Raw genomic sequence first — 17431 nt, 5'->3', positions numbered from 1 at the left:
GAGGATGGACATGCAAAATAAGGCATACGATGTACATGTACCTCTCTATGATTGTTAATAATCCTGTTTGTAATCGTAGTGGTTGAGGTTTAAGCACTACTTGTTCACCTACTGGTAGAAGGTCCGTAAAGGCATTCTACTTTGAAGCCTGGAACGGCATGTCTCCGCCAAAACTGCTTAATTGAGACCAATGTGTTTGCAGTGCACAGGCACGAACGCCCAGTAACGAAAAAATGGCATCTAGTACACGTCATTGATTATAAGTTATGCTCACTTAAGTATATGTTCACCTACATAGCAACATCAAAACTGGAGACGATAATGCCCCGTTGCAAAAACATTTATATACAACGGACGGGGGCATTTACATGCACAAAAAGAAAAGAAAAGGAACAAAGTTACAGACGACCCAGGTGGAGGGTCTGTCGGAGACGATCGGTCAGTCAGCAACTGCTTTCCTGTAAGTACACAAGCATCTGTGGTTTGCCATAGATGCTCATGGATTTATTGTGCTTCCACTTGCTAGCAATCCTTGTGTTAGAGCCTACTGGCTGTTTCCATTTTGATTGTCCTGAAAACTTCAAAAGGCTTGTTGTTAGAACAATCAGAAGTTGAGAACATAATATGCCACACTCAAACAGATATCCAATAGACATATATGTCAAAATACAAATTTATTGATTTAGTTTGTTTGAGTCCTGGGATTACTAGTGCAGATTGTACACTAGATAGTTTGACTGCACAAGCTGCTTCACTCCGAGACCACAAGAAAGCTTGTTTTTCGCATTTTGCTACGGATAGGGACAAATAATATTGCGGGGTCATGCATATAGCAGAAAAACGTGACTAGAAACTTGACAGCTACTGAGATAGCGACACTAGTAATCTAGGGCAAAACTGATGATGCACATACGTCATCTTGTGTGGGAGCATTGATCATATAGAACATTCCAGCTTGAGCAGTCAAAAAATCATTGCACGACCAAGGATTAACATTGAGAAGTATAAAGCACAAGCATTTATTCACTCAATGAACTTACAGGAAATTTTCCTTCAATGGGAGAGCAGCATAACACTTAGAAGCGGGGTGCTTTCGATAGGGGCCCCACTGTTGGCATTGCTGAAGGCTCTGCAATTGGAGGTCTTATTTGATGGTTGACAACCGAGTTATTAGCCATAAGTTTATTGCCTGGGCCTCTAATACCGGTAGCATCACTTTCTGGCTGTTGCGGATCTACCGATGGCTTTACCTGTTGCAACATTGTAATTCAATCAAACTTTTGTTCGAGCACGAGTGTTCCAGGATACAAATTTCAATGTAAAAACAACTTGAAAATCCTACAAAATACACTAAGCAAATTCACTATGGTAGTCAGGATATTACTGTGAATTGGTCCAGGGGTTCATTGTATAGCATCAAAGCAGACTTGCTTAAGGTAAAGGAGAAATAGAAAAAGGATTGCGGCTCCAACCAAAGATAGGTTAATATATTAACGAAGTAATGTGATCTTACAGAGTTTCTTTGAGGATTCTTATCCTCTCTTGAGAATCCAGGAACAGACAAATGCCAATTTTGTTCTGCAAGATATATTGAAAATTAACAAACAAATGAGATGTAGTAGCACATTTCCATGAACATGTGTGCATGAGAGCGAGGTGAAGCAACTGACCTAAGTGCAGCAACACATCCTTCGCTTCCACAACGGATGATTTCCTATGCTTTGCCAAGGAGCACGCAAATGCAGTCACCTAAAGGCAAACCAATGTCAGCTGAATCACAAGATATCTCCAGCAGATAACATATGATCAAATTTACAAGATGAAAGTACTCTGATTCTGAACTTGATAGGAAATCATACTCCCTAAACAGAGCGAGGCAGAAACAATTACCGAGTCAATGAAGTCATCAGCAATTTCTAAAAGTAAATCTTCCACCTCAGGGTCAACCTTGCCTAGGGGATCTACCTGTAATAAGACATTATGGTTTACGAATAGACCAAAGTATTATATTCAACTAAAATAAGAACCTTTTCCCAAAAAAATAGTGTGTGATTAACATTGCTGAAATCATGACCCGTAACATGAGTTACAACATCAACAGAAAAGATCCAGGTCATCACCTGTGCAACCAGATCTTGTATCTTCCTTTTCCCAAGAAGTTGGCTAGTTCCTTCAGCTCCCTGACTTGCACTTCCACCAGTCATAGTTCCACCGGACAAAGGTGTACCCGGCTGTGATCCTGTAAGGTTCGCAGACTTCTGCGAACCAGATGCTGAAACCCTTGGAGATTGTAGTGGCTGCTGCTGCTGAAACTGCTGGAGAAAATGTTGCTGCTGAATCAGTTGTTGGGCACTGAGATGCGGATGCTGTTGTTGGACTTGTGCAAGTTGCTGTTGGCTCAATCCCGTTTTCTGCTGAAGTTGCTGCATTAACATGAGTCTCTGTTGGTGCTGAAATTGTGGAGAAACTGGTGAGCCCATGGATGATTGCATTTGCTTCAACCACTGCTGCTGTTGCTGTTGTTGTTGCTGAGGCATAGACATTGCCACCATCTGGCCATTTTGCGATGATCCAGGCAGTTGTGAATTTAATGCTGTAATTGACGCTGTTCTCGACAAGCCTTGACCGGCTACTTTCTGCAAACCAATCGCATAAAATTACGTTTATTCCTTCGAAAATAACAATATTACATAAACATCAGACATGATTAATGTTTTTTTAAATATGCAAGAACAGGTAATATGTAGCAACTTCAGCATGTACCATGTGCAATTCTGGTTTGTTACCAATTAGTGGGAAATAGGGATAAAGGGCACACAACTCGCAACTCTCAAACAGTTTTACACACAGTGGATTAAAGAAAGATCAAATACTGTTGTCAACAGACTGTTTATTACTTGTTTCAGCATTGGCATATAAATATATGTTCTTAAAAAAAAAAGAATCTTGACACATTGCAGCATTCCTTAACATTAGAGCGGCCAGAAGACTATTATAAAAATTGCTGGAGACTATTTTTTTCTTATATAGTCCTTATAAACTGTTAGGGTACCTGCGGAGATAGTGCAGCTTGTTGAGATGCTTGAGGTCTCATTTGTGCATGGGCAAACCGTTGTTGAGCACCGTAGGGGATAGTTCCATTCGGTCTCATCTGATTCATCCCCATAGTACCCATGACTCCCATGGGCTGCATTCCTTGCAGTGCTTGAGCTGTATTAGCATTATTCAATTGAGTACCTTGTACCATGCCCTTTTGCCTTGCCTACAGGGGGAAGTAAAATCAATTACTCTATTAGTAGCCTCTAAGAAATAAAGAAAATAACCCCTTTAAAACCCGCTGGTTATAGCTACCTTAAAATGAAACACTTTACTCTCCCAATCAAAAATTGAAAAGGCAAACTCGGGACAGCATCATTCCTTTCAACAGGCCATCTATTCATTGTGTAACTTTTATCAATAAAATGAAGTATTTACAACCGCAAATAGAACTATCTACTAATAAGTATTATTGCTAAGACATTTCATAATCAAGTTTAGATAATTTATTTTCTTTCCAGTCTACCTTCACAATGAAGAGTTTAGAACCTTTGGCCCTTTCCTTTGGCCACATCATGATTTCACAGATACAGTAAATAACTTCGAAAGAATTAAATATTCTGGATTCACTACTTACTTTCTTTTAAAAGAGCAGAGATGGGTAAAGGAAAACTGTTTCTGTTTGACCACGCTTAATAAGCTTTGACTACCTATGTCTATTCTTGTGTGATTTTATTAGTACAAGCATTTTACAAAGCTGTTTCTACCCATCAAAACCAATCTGATTGAACAGATAAGAAAACAAGGAGTCCTAGCACCAAATTACAGTACAAAATTATTTTCTAGCATAAGTCATTCGCATTTAAAAGTCTTCCCCTAACATTTTATCCTCCCTGTTATGTTGGACTCTATGCACGAGGACATGCAAAATTCAGTTTACTTGTGGAGGCCCCGAGCCTCCAAATTGAGGAGTTTACCTGCGCCATCATCTGCGACTGAATCCCAAAATGTGCCGCGGATGCCGCGTTTCCCTGGCCTTGCAGCATCCCCAGCTGGCCCTGCCCAATCATGGGCGAACGCCCCGCCAGCTGCTGCTGTTGCTGCTGGCCCACCAGCCCGCCGCCGCCCGAGAAGCTCATCTGAGCGCCGTACATCCTAGCCGCCATGGCGGCGTACTGCGGGAGCTGGCTGGCGGTGGAGATGCGGGAGGTGGACCCCGAGCGGTGGATCTGGCCGAACCCCCCCGAGCCGGGCCCCCCCTGCGTGGGCGAGGGCGCCTGCAGCTGCGGCGGCCGCGGTGGGTAGTCCATGGATCCCCCGCCGCCCGACGCGGCGGCGGCGGCGGCGGCCGCCGCGTCGAGCTGCTGCGGGGAGGAGATGTGCGCGGAGAGGTCGGAGACGGTCGGGGACGGGGGGATTTGCGGGGAGAGGATGGGGTTAGGGTTGGGGTTCTGCGGGGTGGATACGGAGGCCCCCGCGGAGAGCTGGTCGGGCTGCGCCGGCGACGCGGAGGCGGCCACGGGCGGCGGATCCGCCATGGCGGGGGGCTGTAGGGTTTCGGCGGCGGTGGTCGGACGGGGACGAGACGACGCGGTTGCGTCGCGGGCCGGGGCGGGGCAGGGCAGGTACGGGTTCGTGTGGGACAGTTTGACGTGTGCGCGTAGTCTTTTCGGCGGTTGAGTCAGAAGGAGGGTTAGATGGTGTTGGGGTCGCTGGCGGGCGGGCCCCACGGGATCAATTATCAGATAAGAGGCCCTGATCAGCAGCTGTTCCGTCTCGCCTTTGGACAAACTTTTCGGTTCATGCTGATGCACCGGGCGCTACCGACTTCCGAGCATTGTAGCACAGCATGTCAGCAGCGCGCCTCGTCGAAAAGGATGGTTCTGCTTCAGGTGCCTCTGCACGATGCTGCGGTCACCCTGGCGTCGAAAAACAGCATTCGCGCAAAGGTTGTGGGTTCAGGCGTTCAGCTGATGAAAAAACTGGCATCCCCCCAACCCATGCACACGATCGTAACAGCCTACCGGTGTGGCCAAGTATGAGTCTCCGAGTGCACGTTTGTCGCTACATACGGATAGGAGGGATACCTTCTGTACCTTCTGCTAGGGTGTCCAGATTCTTAGTGTCTTGCTGTCGCCTCATAGGAGAATGCGATGGTGTCAAGCTCCGACGTGTGCGCCAAGCGCATCGTGGTGGACGCGCGCCACCACATGCTCGGCCGCCTATCCTCCATCATCGTCAAGGAACTACTCAACGGCCAGAAGGCTATTGTAGTCCACTACGAGGAGATCGGCATCTCCGCGGGACTAGCCCGCTAGGAAGTCATATGACAGACTGTCCACCCTAGTGGACACAGGGTTTTCCAAGCCCACACCCTTGTCCTCTGGGAGACGGGACGTATGGTCCGGATCTGGCAGCTAGGACCGTGGTCTCCGGACCTCCCCCCTGAGCTCATATAGGTCCGGCGCCCCCCATGTGCCCATGAGGGCAAGGTACTTGGGGATGGCCTCTACAGGCCCGGACCCCCCAGGGGTCCGACGCCGCCACGTGTGGGAGCCAGACCCCTATAGGCCTGTCTCTCCAGCTGGCCTCGGGGGCCTGGACCCCCTATTTCCTTCAGGAAGGGGTCCGGTGCCACCACGTGCCACCAAGGTGGCGACTCCAAGGTCGGCCCTGCCACGTGCCCGTGGCGGAAGGCCCTCTGCAGGACTCCAGCCCAACAACCGCATTAAGTGCGGGTAGGTGGGCTGTGCGCGCCCAAGTCAAAGCATGATCTGCCCAACTGACACCACGGTAAGCTTGTCTGTTACCAAGACGGCGTGTCACTGTGCTCTGCGCGCGGGCAGACGGCGTCTAGTCACGTCACGGCGCCACGCGCGTGAGTACTGATGGCCTGCTACAGGTGTGCTGAGACGTGCGCCGCAACAGTGCGCGCGGAGGCGACGGCGCGGCAAGGTCAGCACTGCTTCTTCGTCTGTCAGAGGGTCCTGACCCAACAGTGGCAGCATGGCTTCCACTGTTGGGTAACACTGACAGCAGTCACTATACCGGCAAGGCGGCACATGGCCATATCTTGGCTGTAGATACGCACATCAACTTTCCGATCATGAGGACTACGGAGAGGAGCTGGAGATGAAGATCTCCATATCTCTCGTAGAACAGGCTCTTGTTGGCCGGACCCATCTGTCGGGGCTCCGCACAGTGTAAGCACTCCCCTTGTCTATAAAAGGAAGAGTGTACTCGTTAGAGGGGGGTTCCCACTCAGACATACACATCTCAAGCTCAGGTTCAATCCAGGCTTCCACGATCAATACAACGCCCAAGTGGACGTAGGGAATTACGCTCCGGCGGCCCGAACCACTCTAAAATCCTTGTGTATGTCCTGTGTTCATCCGCCCATCGATCAAGCGCTCCTAGGTCTCCCCCAAACTCTTTCTTAACTAGGATTAGACGAGTGCATTCCGCCACCCGGCTGGAGATTTCCTCCGACAACGTTAATTTCCCCTTAGTATTGCTAATTCGTGCATGATGTAGATGTGGACTAAATCTTCACCAGTTTATGAGCTTGTTGTTCTTTATTGGTGAGGAGCTTGATGCAGCTGCAATCCACCGTGTCAAGAATAGGGGTTCCTGACCAGTGAAGTTGATATCTTAGCTCTTGCTCCCTCTAACGACGAGGGTTTAGATGTCAGTTATATCTTAGCTCTTGCTCCCTCTAACGACCAGCGGTCACGCGCTAGCCCCGCAGCGTAAGCTGCTGGATCCAGGACGACCGCAGAAGTCGACGCGCTCTTGGCGGCCAGCGCACCTGGGTAGGGCAGGACGCTGCCGTGCCGCCTGGTGCGCGACGGGCGGCGCCACCGGGAAGCCAAGGCCTCGGCGCTGGTCCCGTCCAGGGGACTTGGGCCAGGTAAAGCCAAGCCCGCTGGCTGCTGGCTGCTGCCTCTTTTCCAACCCGGTTCCGCGCGCGGACATCTGATCAGCCTGCCTGCGCCAACAGAAACCCGCGGCCGCGCCCGGGATCTCTGCTTCCGGCGGGCAGCCGCCTCCTCCGCGCGGCCGCGCCCAGCCCCACCTGGAAACGGTCCAGCCCTGGCCACGCTCGTCAATCCTCCGCTGGCAGCTAGTACTTGGTAGCTGCGACCGCGACACCGACTTGATAAGCTCAGCTCTCTCCTCTGTTCAAGGCAGGAAAAACCAAAAAAAGATTTGGACCCCGGACGTCTCGGGTTAATGTTGATTGATTCACTGGATTCAGTTTCCAGTGGATCACGCCACCCGGGCAGTTGAAGCTTTCCACTGCGTCCGGATGTGCGTACCTTCGATCGACGTCGAAGCAGTAATGATCTTGAAAGGGTCTTCTTCTTTTCCTTTTTTTTTCTAGCGGAGCAGGTATGCTGTAAACTTCCGAGCTCTGAAAAAAGCGCACCGCCGATATGATCACCGTCCAATCGGAAGACTCGTCGTCCGAGACCACGCGACCAATCTCTTCGAAACGTACCTGGATTGATTAAGCCGCCGGAAAACCCAGTGGCGCTGTGCATTCCGCGGCGACGAAAGCGTCAATCCGTCGAGCTGTCGACCCATGAGACATGCACATCAAGCTCAAGGTACCTCTCGTACTATCGTCAGTCAGAGAACAGCAGCAACGTTAGCATTCACAGCGGTATTGGATCCATTGTTTGGGTTCCGGTCGGTCTCAGTCCGAACAGTAGTTTCCAAAGTCTTTCTTCCTGGGCTAATTGGATTGGTTGTTCATGTCCCTTTCCATGGCGACTTTGCCCGCCCTTTATATACCCCGTCGTCTCTCAGCACCACTCATCATCCTATCCAGAAGCTCCTCCGATTTTACAAGTCACTGGCAACTAGCTCAAGTTCTGAAACCACTCTAGCACTCTTGCTTCTGAAACTTCAACCCATGGAGGGCGTCATCCCGTTCATCTTCAAGGTCATCGCGCAGTACAAGGAAGAAGGGCAGGCCTCCTTCGGCGGCTTTCTATCTGATTCCGACGAGCCCTCGCCGGTGTCGTCCTACGTGCTCCTGCCGGGTGATTCTGACGGCCGCCACCGCGACGAGAGGGACCAGCAGCTCTGTCCGACGTCCGTGCACGCCGAGGCCGTCACCACCTGCACCGCGCGGGCGTCTCCAATCCGATGCCCGACGCTGCGGCGGCGAGCCTAGGGTCGTGAAATTTGGAGGTCAAAGTGGCAGGTTTGGTGACACTAAACCTAAGGTTCCTTGCAAGATGAACAAGCATGCATGGTATGAATATGATCATGTGCAAACAGCGAGCAATAGCATGAACTGGAAACGAAGATACTGGCTTTCAGGTTCTGTAAGCTTTTTACTAGCTTCTATGCCTTTTTTATCCCTCTCTCGCTGGAGCTTGTTAATGAGGCAAAATAAGTCTCAAAGGAGGCTTTGCAAGTTAAACATCAAGTGTTTTGTACCGTGAAAAATAAACAGGTAACAAGTAGCCTGTATGTGCGCAACAGCACAGGTCGTGTATTATTATATCATGGTTGCGAAAACCCCGGTGGTGCCGCCATGATTGTCTCGTCACTGAAAGAGGTGCATATTGTACAGTATGGTTAATTATGTCAATTTGTGTTTTTTTTGGAACATTCTGTCATTTATCTGGCGTGAGTCATGACTCATGACGACTACTACTAATCCCTCCCTCCCTCTCTCTCTCGCGCGCGCGCACGACGCGTATTTGCTGGCCCAATTGAGTATGTTCCACGAATACTGGGCCTAAGGAAATTAAGCCCAATGGGCCTAAGAAAGGAAGCTGCACTTTTTTTTTTGAAAACTAAAGCTGCACATTTTTCTTGTTCAACATCTGACAGAACAATGATTCACCTTACTATGATTTCCAAGTCCATCTTGTGAAACCCTAAAAAATTCATCACATGAGACCTAGCAGGGGACAAGACATGCCATATTTCAGCACATTCACTCGCGGTCCAGCTCCCAGCACAATTAGGCTGGGTGTAGCAAAAGCTAGAAGAAGGATAACTGAAAATACAACAGTATCCAGCTAGTTCAGAGACATGCATGTGAGAAACATTGCACGAGGCTTCCATCGCTCTAATATACCGGCTTTGCTATTCAAGCGTTGGGATTACCTATTGGATCTAATGCAACGTCAAGGTTTCCACAGAAATGGTGTGACTGGCTGGCGTCCATCTGGGCATCATCGTCTTCTAGGATGCTAGTCAATGGAATGCCGGGGCCGCCGATTCAGCATGGTCGGGGATTGAGACAGGACGATCCTCTCTCGCCGATGCTTTTTGCCTTAGCGATTGATCCTCTGGTAAGTGTACTCAGGAAAGCCACAGAGAATGGTCGTCGGCAAAGCTCTTGCCGGTTTCTTTTTTTTAAAAAAAGACAATGGCGCCACATAAAATTAAGTATTTATTTTGCAAACAGAACAGACAAAAAATTAACTGCTACGTAGTACTATTTCAGAATCAACAGAAACATACACAGGAAATCAGCGCCCAAGTAATTGCCCGCCACGAGCATATCGCAGATCGCGCTTGCTATCAGCATGCAACCCGGCCGGTTCCTTGGATTCACCGACACCGCAGCAGGTTTGACCTCGAGAAGCCCGAGATCTGCCGGGTTTCGCGACGCGCCAGGAGGTGCGTGCACGGCGTTATTGCCAGTCGCATCGGATAAGATAATCGCAGACCCGTCACAGGTGGCCCTTGGCGTCGAGGAATCAGCTTCAGCTAGCAGATCTATGCCGAAACCATCAGTGGACTCGCGTGCTCAGCACTCGAGCTCGGCTTCGCTCTAGCCTACACATGCGCAGAGCAGACGGGATGCCCGGTGCCTTGGTGTCGGGAAAGTGGCCCATGGAGACCCGGACCGGAAGAAGCAAGCAAAGCGCCTGCTTTCCGTCGAGGAAGGAATGTGCGGTGGCGCGCCTCCGGCCGGAGAAGAAACACGCTGCTTGTGATGGGCAGGAACCCGACACCGTTGCTTCGGCACAACGCCGGCGATGTCTCGTCGACGGCGCAAAGCCACTCGCGAATGCCAGCCACGGAAGATTTGGGAAAGGGTCAGCGTTGCAGACGGCGGTAGCATCGGTCCGACGTGTGACGAGCGGAGAGGGTAGAGCCAGCGCCGCGCGTGCTGACGTGGGTCAAAAGGGCGGGGGCCGGAGGCCGTGGGCCCTATAAATCGGACCCTGACGCTGGCGCTGTGGCTCTGAGCCCACCCGTTGAGGACACTGCCCAGCCAATCGCCCAGAAGCGGCAGGCCGGTAGCCTCTCGCTCGCAGCGGTCTGGTCTGGTGCCCTCTTCGGTGGGAAGGAAGGCCGGAAGGAAGGGGAGGGGGAGGACGCAAGGCGAGGCGACCGGCCGACGCAGGGAGAGAGAGTGCCGCGCGAGCGCCCCCAAAATCTCGTCCTGCCGTCCCCCGCGGTATTGTTCTTCTTCTGCTCGCAAGCAGCCCGAGCTTGCTCAGATAGATTCTCTCTCTGTCCCTCCGTTCAGTTAGTCGCCAGTTCGTTTGGCTGCGAGATAGATTAGGCTCCGCTCCCTCGGCGCGCGAGATCGATTGATCTCGGTTGGCGCGGCTTGGTATCTAGGGGGCGCGCAAGCTTTATGTGCCGAAATAATTTGGAGGGTTCAGTTAAGCCCAGTGCAGATTGGTTGTACGCATTTTCTGTTCCCTTTCTTCTTCTTGATTTGATTTGTGATGCGGCCAACAGGGATTTAGGGAGGAAAGGAAGCAAGTGGTTCACCATGAAGGCGCTCATTCTTGTTGGGGGTTTCGGAACCCGCCTTCGCCCTTTGACTCTCAGCTTCCCAAAGCCCCTGGTTGATTTTGCAAACAAGCCCATGATTCTGCATCAGGTAATTACTCCTTAAGCTGATATGAGATGAGCATTATAGTTAGTATATTCTTCTGCTTTTTTCTTGAGGGCATATGAACGTTGTTATATAATATCAGTATTCTGTACTGCGCCATTGTTTTTTGGTAGTCTGTTATCAGTCGCCTCGAAATTAATACTGGACTTAATATGAGGATATGGGTTTAGATATATAGTTGCTTTGGTATTTTGAACCCAAGTCCGCATCATTTAATCATCTATCATCAGTAGCTTTTTATTGTGCCTGTCCCTGAAGTTAGCTTAGAAACAATTTAGCCATGCAACTATTACTTTCCTTAGTAGTCTTCTGTCATTTTTTTTCATAAGATTTATGCATCAACTTGGGAAAATAATTGTGTATCTCATCATTCCTCTCAAAACAGATATAGTCAAGGAATTTTGCTTTCTGTCCATGTACATATGTAAGGATCAACAAAGAGCTCTTTTTATGTGCGGGAAGAAGAAACATGGTTGGAAGAATTAAAACTTGCTCATCCTGTGCAGATTGAAGCTTTGAAAGAAGTTGGGGTCACGGAGGTGGTTTTAGCCATCAACTACCGCCCAGAGGTAGAAACAGATCATCCATCTTTTCCAATGTTATACATAGTCTAACTTCTATGATCTAATTGGTATGATCCGTATCTTCCAGGTGATGATTAACTTCTTGAAGGACTTTGAGGATAAGCTTGGCATCACAATTACATGCTCTCAAGAGACTGAGCCCTTAGGAACCGCTGGCCCACTTGCTCTAGCAAGGGACAAGCTTGCAGATGGATCTGGCGAGCCATTCTTTGTCCTCAACAGTGATGTCATAAGTGAATACCCATTTGCTGAACTCATCAAATTTCACAAGAGCCATGGTGGTGAGGCAACAATTATGGTCACTAAGGTAAATTCTTGTGGCCACTTTCCTGTGGAATTTTTTTTATGCGTTAGCTGACTTTTCTTTTCAATATAGGTGGATGAACCATCAAAATATGGTGTTGTGGTTATGGAGGAGGCAACTGGAAGGGTGGATAGATTTGTAGAGAAGCCAAAAATATTTGTGGGCAACAAGATCAATGCTGGGATTTACTTGCTGAACCCATCTGTCCTTGACCGCATTGAACTGAGGCCAACATCAATTGAAAAAGAGGTCTTTCCTCAAATTGCAGCTGACCAAAAGCTCTATGCGATGGTTCTTCCAGGATTTTGGATGGATGTTGGTCAGCCGAGGGACTACATTACTGGATTGCGTCTTTATCTAGATTCACTTAGGAAGAAATCAGCTGCCAGGCTTGCTACTGGAGCACATGTCGTTGGCAATGTGTTGGTGCATGAGAGTGCCAAGATCGGAGAGGGTTGTCTGATCGGTCCTGATGTCGCTATTGGACCTGGATGCATCGTGGAGGATGGTGTGAGGCTTTCCCGTTGCACTGTCATGCGTGGTGTGCGTATCAAGAAGCACGCTTGCATCTCAAACAGCATTATCGGGTGGCACTCCACTGTTGGACAATGGGCACGGATAGAGAATATGACTATCCTGGGGGAGGATGTTCATGTATGCGATGAAGTATACAGCAATGGCGGTGTTGTTCTCCCACACAAAGAGATCAAGTCAAGCATCTTGAAGCCCGAGATCGTCATGTGAGCTATCCAGTTTAGCTACAGCACATTCTTACCAAGGGAGGATCCCAAATCCCCCTTTTACAAACGATCTCTCTTGGTGTCTTTGTCGTAGTGCAAACAGCATGATACATGTTCGCTTGTTAAATTATCGACAATGTATCCTTGTTCTATGTTGAAAAAATTTAGTGTGTAATCATGAGTGACAAATCACAGGTGATTGTGCTCTTTTGAGTTACGAGGTTTTGGACTCTTTGGTGTCTGCAGAAGTTCAATAACATAGCAAGAATAAGTTGAGGACAAAGATTGTGGTCCAAGGTAGCTTCGAGTGAGATAAGTCTGTTTGTGTGCTAATTGCTAAATGCTATTCAGTAGAAATGTACACAGAAGCCTATCTGTGTGATGTAACCGAATATTGTGCATATCAATTTATACCAATGAATATACTGTCGGTCTGCTACCTTGCCTATGGCTCACAGCTCTTGGTTACTTTTTCCCCTATCTTTCTTTTTTTTTAAAATAATTTTAGCAGGAGCAGACTAGTGGTAGTGGCGAGCATAGACTCATAGAGGTAGGTATTGTTTTAATCCGGCAGCTGAGGGCTACGCTCTATGTTATGTTATCTTGAAAGCTATGTTCTCAGTTTCAACAATATGCTGGAACAATGGCATTATGCATGAGATGTTGCTTACAAGTAAATGACCACAACTTCGTTTGTGAGGAACAAACTATCATGTTACCTATCTTGCCATGATCCTGCGAAAAAAATTTGTGGATTGGAATTTGATTATTTTCTAGATAGACTCCAGAATTGGTTAGACATACATAATGTGGCCTGGAGAAATGCATCCAGGACAACATGATTGGAGAAGCTAACTGGCAGCAATCAATCTAGGAGCCAAGCTACTTTTTGTCCAAAATACAAAAAAGGAGACATATTAGAAAAGAACTTGCTTTTGTAAAGCATTTGGAAAATGTTTGAAGTTGTGCCAATGGGACAAATATTCTTGCACAGAAGAGCGCACGGAACTCAATTCCCAGAAATTTTTTAAAAAATCATTGTGTGGTCTGCCTAAAAAATGAACTCATATACAAAGAGGCATTACAGACAGAGCTATACAAAGTTATTCACAGCGAAGCAAGGATCCAAAACATTACAAGAGCAGATGCAGCACTACATGCACAGGAAAGAAATGCAAATGCAGTAGCGACTTCAAAATTTCCACAAGGGAGTTGGGGATTCCTCCTGCAGAAGTATACATCCCTTTTGAAAAGTACGACTACACCTCCTGCTGAGCACGCTGCAGCAAATGAAAGAATTGCTGCTACCTGCATTGAACAGAGCATTCTTTCAGAACTCCGGAATCAACATTCTGAATGTTCAATATCAGGGGTATAACAGGTTTCATAAAATGAGTTCATTATCAACATGGATACCATCCTATTCTTCACAAAAAAACTTGTGTATAAAACAACATAAATTACTTGCAGATCACAAATTCGCAGAGGTTTAAGTTCAGGTTCAAATTGGTACTGATGATGATTTGGATGACTCCAATATGAAACTAGGAAAAAGAAGCTTCAACTTTGTGAACATAAAAGCAAGCCAGAGCTATGTATTACACAGGGTGCATGAGATTTTCAAAAATCTGCAAAAAACAAACAAACAGTGGGCTAATTTTGTTTCTTAATATGTAATATGAACATGGACAGAAACATTCCTAAACAATGCGGACAGAAACAAAACGGAGTTTGAATTGTGGAATGCTTAACAAGTCTCCACATACTACAGGAAAATGACATCCAGGTGATATGATTTATGCATTGAAATCGCTGCCACAAAAATTGGATGCTCAATGTAATTATAGAATACGGTAATTGATCACTTCGGATGGTAGCAGGAACAAAAGAGGTTCAATAATATATAGCATGGATAAAAAATGGCAAAAACGATTACCCAGTCGCCAACAACAAATAAGCTCATTAAAAAAGCCTGCTGGAGATCCCTTTTCAGTATCAAGGCATAGCAATCAAGACATGCAAGCCCCAAACTCCACAGTGCTTGTAACCCCATAGATGCAATCAAGTAGCTGAAATTTGATAGCGGTGGCAACGATCAGTTACACAATTGGAAACCATGTTAAAGCAAAAAAAAAAAGTCCGAAAGATAATGCTCTGATGTGAACAAATCTGCCACTCCATGGGCACAAATGGTTGCATAACCACATACTTTCATCCACACCTGTCAGACGGGATACCACAAATGAACATATGGAGTTTATAGCCAATATCTAAATTTAGTAGAAATGAAAGCACATGCTAGAAGCTTAGTAAACAAACCAGGGCATATAAAATAACATAACAGGTGCAATAAAATACACAAATACCTTGTTATACCTCTTTTCGATAGGAATGCCTTGTTAAACTTGACACTTAACAGGGACACAATTTCAATTTTTTCCTAGAAGAAGTTGGTAGAAAGTATGGTTAAGCAACCTGACACCCACTCCAATTGCTGGCCAATCAACTAACCGGTTCACTGGCGGACTGAGCAGATCCTGAACTTTAAGGTGCATACACATTTTCATTCAGTTTTCCCAAATGCACAAATTGCATCAATAAATGAGTCATCTTGCAAATGAATACTCCAGTAACAATACAGAACAAGATGCCCGCAGGGAATCCGATTGCCACACGTCTCCACGCCTAATCACGCGGTAGACGGCTCAATACAAACAACTAAAAGCAAGTAATCAGGCAGAATAATCATGCTGCTACGAGCAGATCTCGTCACCACAGTACCATTAATCGCGATACCTGCTAAGGTTCACCATCATCTAGGCGCTACGCTAAGCAAATCAGGGATTCATATTCACATGAGGGTGCGAGGCAGGCTGGGGCAGTACCAGAAGGCGGTGTAGCTGGTGAATCCGGGGGCGGAGGCCATGGCGCAGATGCACGCGGCGGCGAAGACAAACTGGCCCGCCCGCAGCACCAGTCCGCCCGACGTCCCGGGGCGGCCGGGCATCTTCGTCATCTCCCCGGCGGTCGCCTGATTAAAAGATGACGCTTTGGCGGCGGCCGGCGGCCATATGGGCAGACGAGGATGCGTGCGGGTCTCGGTGGGCGGCGGCGCGGCGTGGGCGAAGAGCGGCGAAAAGCTGGTGCTGGGCCTTGGGGATTGAGCAGGATTTGGAAACTTTCAGAGAGATAGAAACGTCGTGGTGGACAGGAGAAAAGGTGGCGCGTTTCAGGGATCGGCGGCGACCATACGTTGGTGCAAGGGCTTTTGGGTCAAGCAATCTGGGGGAAGGAGGCGCTGGTTAACCGCCGGCCGATCCCGCAGGTCGCTGGCAGACGCGAGTTACTTGATTTTAGTGATCTGGGTGCCTCTCAGTCAACTGAAAGTGACATTAGCTTCGTAAGTCAGTCGGTCCACGCCCAACTTGGCAATCTAATTATCTAACACGGTAAATAAATAATAAAATTAGTAATGGACTGGACCCATTAACTCACAATAGGAGATAGAAGGGCTAGAGCTGATCAGGTACGGTGGTGCTCCTTCCACACGGGCGTTCAGCGTCGACGGTCATCTCATCCTACTAGGTGTTCTGCCTGCCTATCTGCCGCGGTTGCCTAGCCCGAATGAGCCGAGCGATCGTGATTCCTTTCTGGCTTTCTAATGAGAATTCGATGATTTGTTTCTGCCATGAGGCTCGGCCGACTTGAGTCATGACCCATGACGCGACATTTCGCTTGATTGCCTGATCCGCCTCACAGCTTAATGCATGGACGAGCCTTGTGGGCTAGGTCAACATATGCTGGTGGACACCTGAAATCCTGATCCCCTCCGGCATGGGCCTTAGGCAGTCGCCCTCTTGTTTAGGACAATCCTAGGGCTAGTATCAAAAACACTAGTTGAAAGTTACTTGCATCGATTTTTCAAGTTTCATATTCCATGTAGCTGTCATCAATTTAATACTCACATTGGTTCTCATCCAAAACATGTAGTAAATGATATATTGGCATCAATAATTCACACCCAAAAGAATGTTGAGAATCTTGGTTTACTAATGTCAACAACATATTATACTAAAAAGTTATTTTGGGTGTGAATGGATACCAATAATTTGTATTATATCTTTTGGGTGCAAATTGAGAGATATTGAAAACCATGACGACTGCACGATATTAATTATCTCACACATAAAATCTTTTTGGTGGGAAATATAGTGTGGATACTCTCTTTGCATATGACAATAATCCTTGTGAATACAATTGTTTATTCGAAATAGTATCTATAGTATAGTCGCCTATAAGAAAATCTTTTGTGAATGATAATTAAATCATATATTAAAAAAGTGTTATGTTTTAGTGTATATATGGGACTTCCCATTATAAGGTGTGTGACCCTTTTTGCTGTTCATTGCTCCATAGACCATAGTATCGGCATGGGAAAAGCTTCTCTCTTTGTTATGTTTTCAAGCATTCTAGTTTTTTCTTACATCATATTTGGATGCAGTGGTTATGCTTTACATCAGGTATTCCATAAACCTGTCTATTTCGAATTATAATCTAGTACTAGGACTTTATCAGCACATTATAGTCCCCCCCCCTCCCCCCTGAAGATATGTAACACCCTCTAGGTTAGGCGCATGAAAATTGTATCACTAGTTTTTTGTTTGTATTAGCCATTGTTTGTATGTACAACTACGCCAAGATATAAAGATATAGGAGCTACTTTAGTGGCTAAACATTATAACTCTTAGCTGAACATACTTATGATAGAATCAAGAGACAAAAAATTTACCCTGGTTTTCTCCTTTGGCTTGTTTGTAGGGTATTATTGGCGGTTCTGATATCGGATATAAGGTTGATGGATTGAACCCCCCTCATATCGATC

At 47.2% G+C, this 17431-nt stretch overlaps 4 protein-coding genes across 5 annotated transcripts; 2 read left to right on the top strand and 2 right to left on the bottom strand.

Annotated features, from left to right (window-relative positions):
* Window positions 1-223: 223 nt before the first annotated feature.
* On the bottom strand, window positions 224-4688 carry LOC112892342 (transcription initiation factor TFIID subunit 12b). 2 transcript variants are annotated; one of them, XM_025959522.1, is made up of 8 exons: window positions 4014-4688; window positions 3053-3262; window positions 2121-2636; window positions 1891-1965; window positions 1671-1749; window positions 1514-1578; window positions 1041-1250; window positions 224-578 (listed from the first exon to the last, which is right to left on the bottom strand). In XM_025959522.1, exons 1-7 carry the CDS (start codon window positions 4572-4574, stop codon window positions 1077-1079), a joined length of 1680 nt encoding a protein of 559 aa, XP_025815307.1. In that variant the 5' UTR covers window positions 4575-4688; the 3' UTR covers window positions 224-578; window positions 1041-1076. The 2 variants fall into 2 exon arrangements, with proteins under 2 accessions (XP_025815307.1, XP_025815308.1); XM_025959523.1 differs by having other exon boundaries at window positions 224-571; window positions 4014-4574.
* A 3175-nt stretch (window positions 4689-7863) lies between these two features.
* LOC112894556 lies at window positions 7864-8659 on the top strand. Its single transcript, XM_025962305.1, has one exon. It carries the CDS (start codon window positions 7955-7957, stop codon window positions 8216-8218), a length of 264 nt encoding a protein of 87 aa, XP_025818090.1. The 5' UTR covers window positions 7864-7954; the 3' UTR covers window positions 8219-8659.
* A 1586-nt stretch (window positions 8660-10245) lies between these two features.
* Window positions 10246-12997, top strand: LOC112894207 (probable mannose-1-phosphate guanylyltransferase 3). The gene is made up of 5 exons (XM_025961840.1): window positions 10246-10471; window positions 10762-10906; window positions 11428-11490; window positions 11573-11812; window positions 11882-12997. The coding sequence occupies exons 2-5, from the start codon at window positions 10796-10798 to the stop codon at window positions 12551-12553; spliced, it is 1086 nt and encodes a 361-aa protein (XP_025817625.1). The 5' UTR covers window positions 10246-10471; window positions 10762-10795; the 3' UTR covers window positions 12554-12997.
* A 538-nt stretch (window positions 12998-13535) lies between these two features.
* On the bottom strand, window positions 13536-15895 carry LOC112891792 (CASP-like protein 5B1). The gene is made up of 3 exons (XM_025958752.1): window positions 15435-15895; window positions 14486-14618; window positions 13536-13857 (listed from the first exon to the last, which is right to left on the bottom strand). The coding sequence occupies exons 1-3, from the start codon at window positions 15563-15565 to the stop codon at window positions 13657-13659; spliced, it is 465 nt and encodes a 154-aa protein (XP_025814537.1). The 5' UTR covers window positions 15566-15895; the 3' UTR covers window positions 13536-13656.
* Window positions 15896-17431: the final 1536 nt, after the last annotated feature.

Source organism: Panicum hallii, chromosome 5, assembly GCF_002211085.1.
Source record: "Panicum hallii strain FIL2 chromosome 5, PHallii_v3.1, whole genome shotgun sequence".
Taxonomy (NCBI): domain Eukaryota; kingdom Viridiplantae; phylum Streptophyta; class Magnoliopsida; order Poales; family Poaceae; genus Panicum; species Panicum hallii.
Note: the sequence above shows the minus strand (reverse complement) of the source record. Positions and strands in the feature narration are given on the sequence as shown.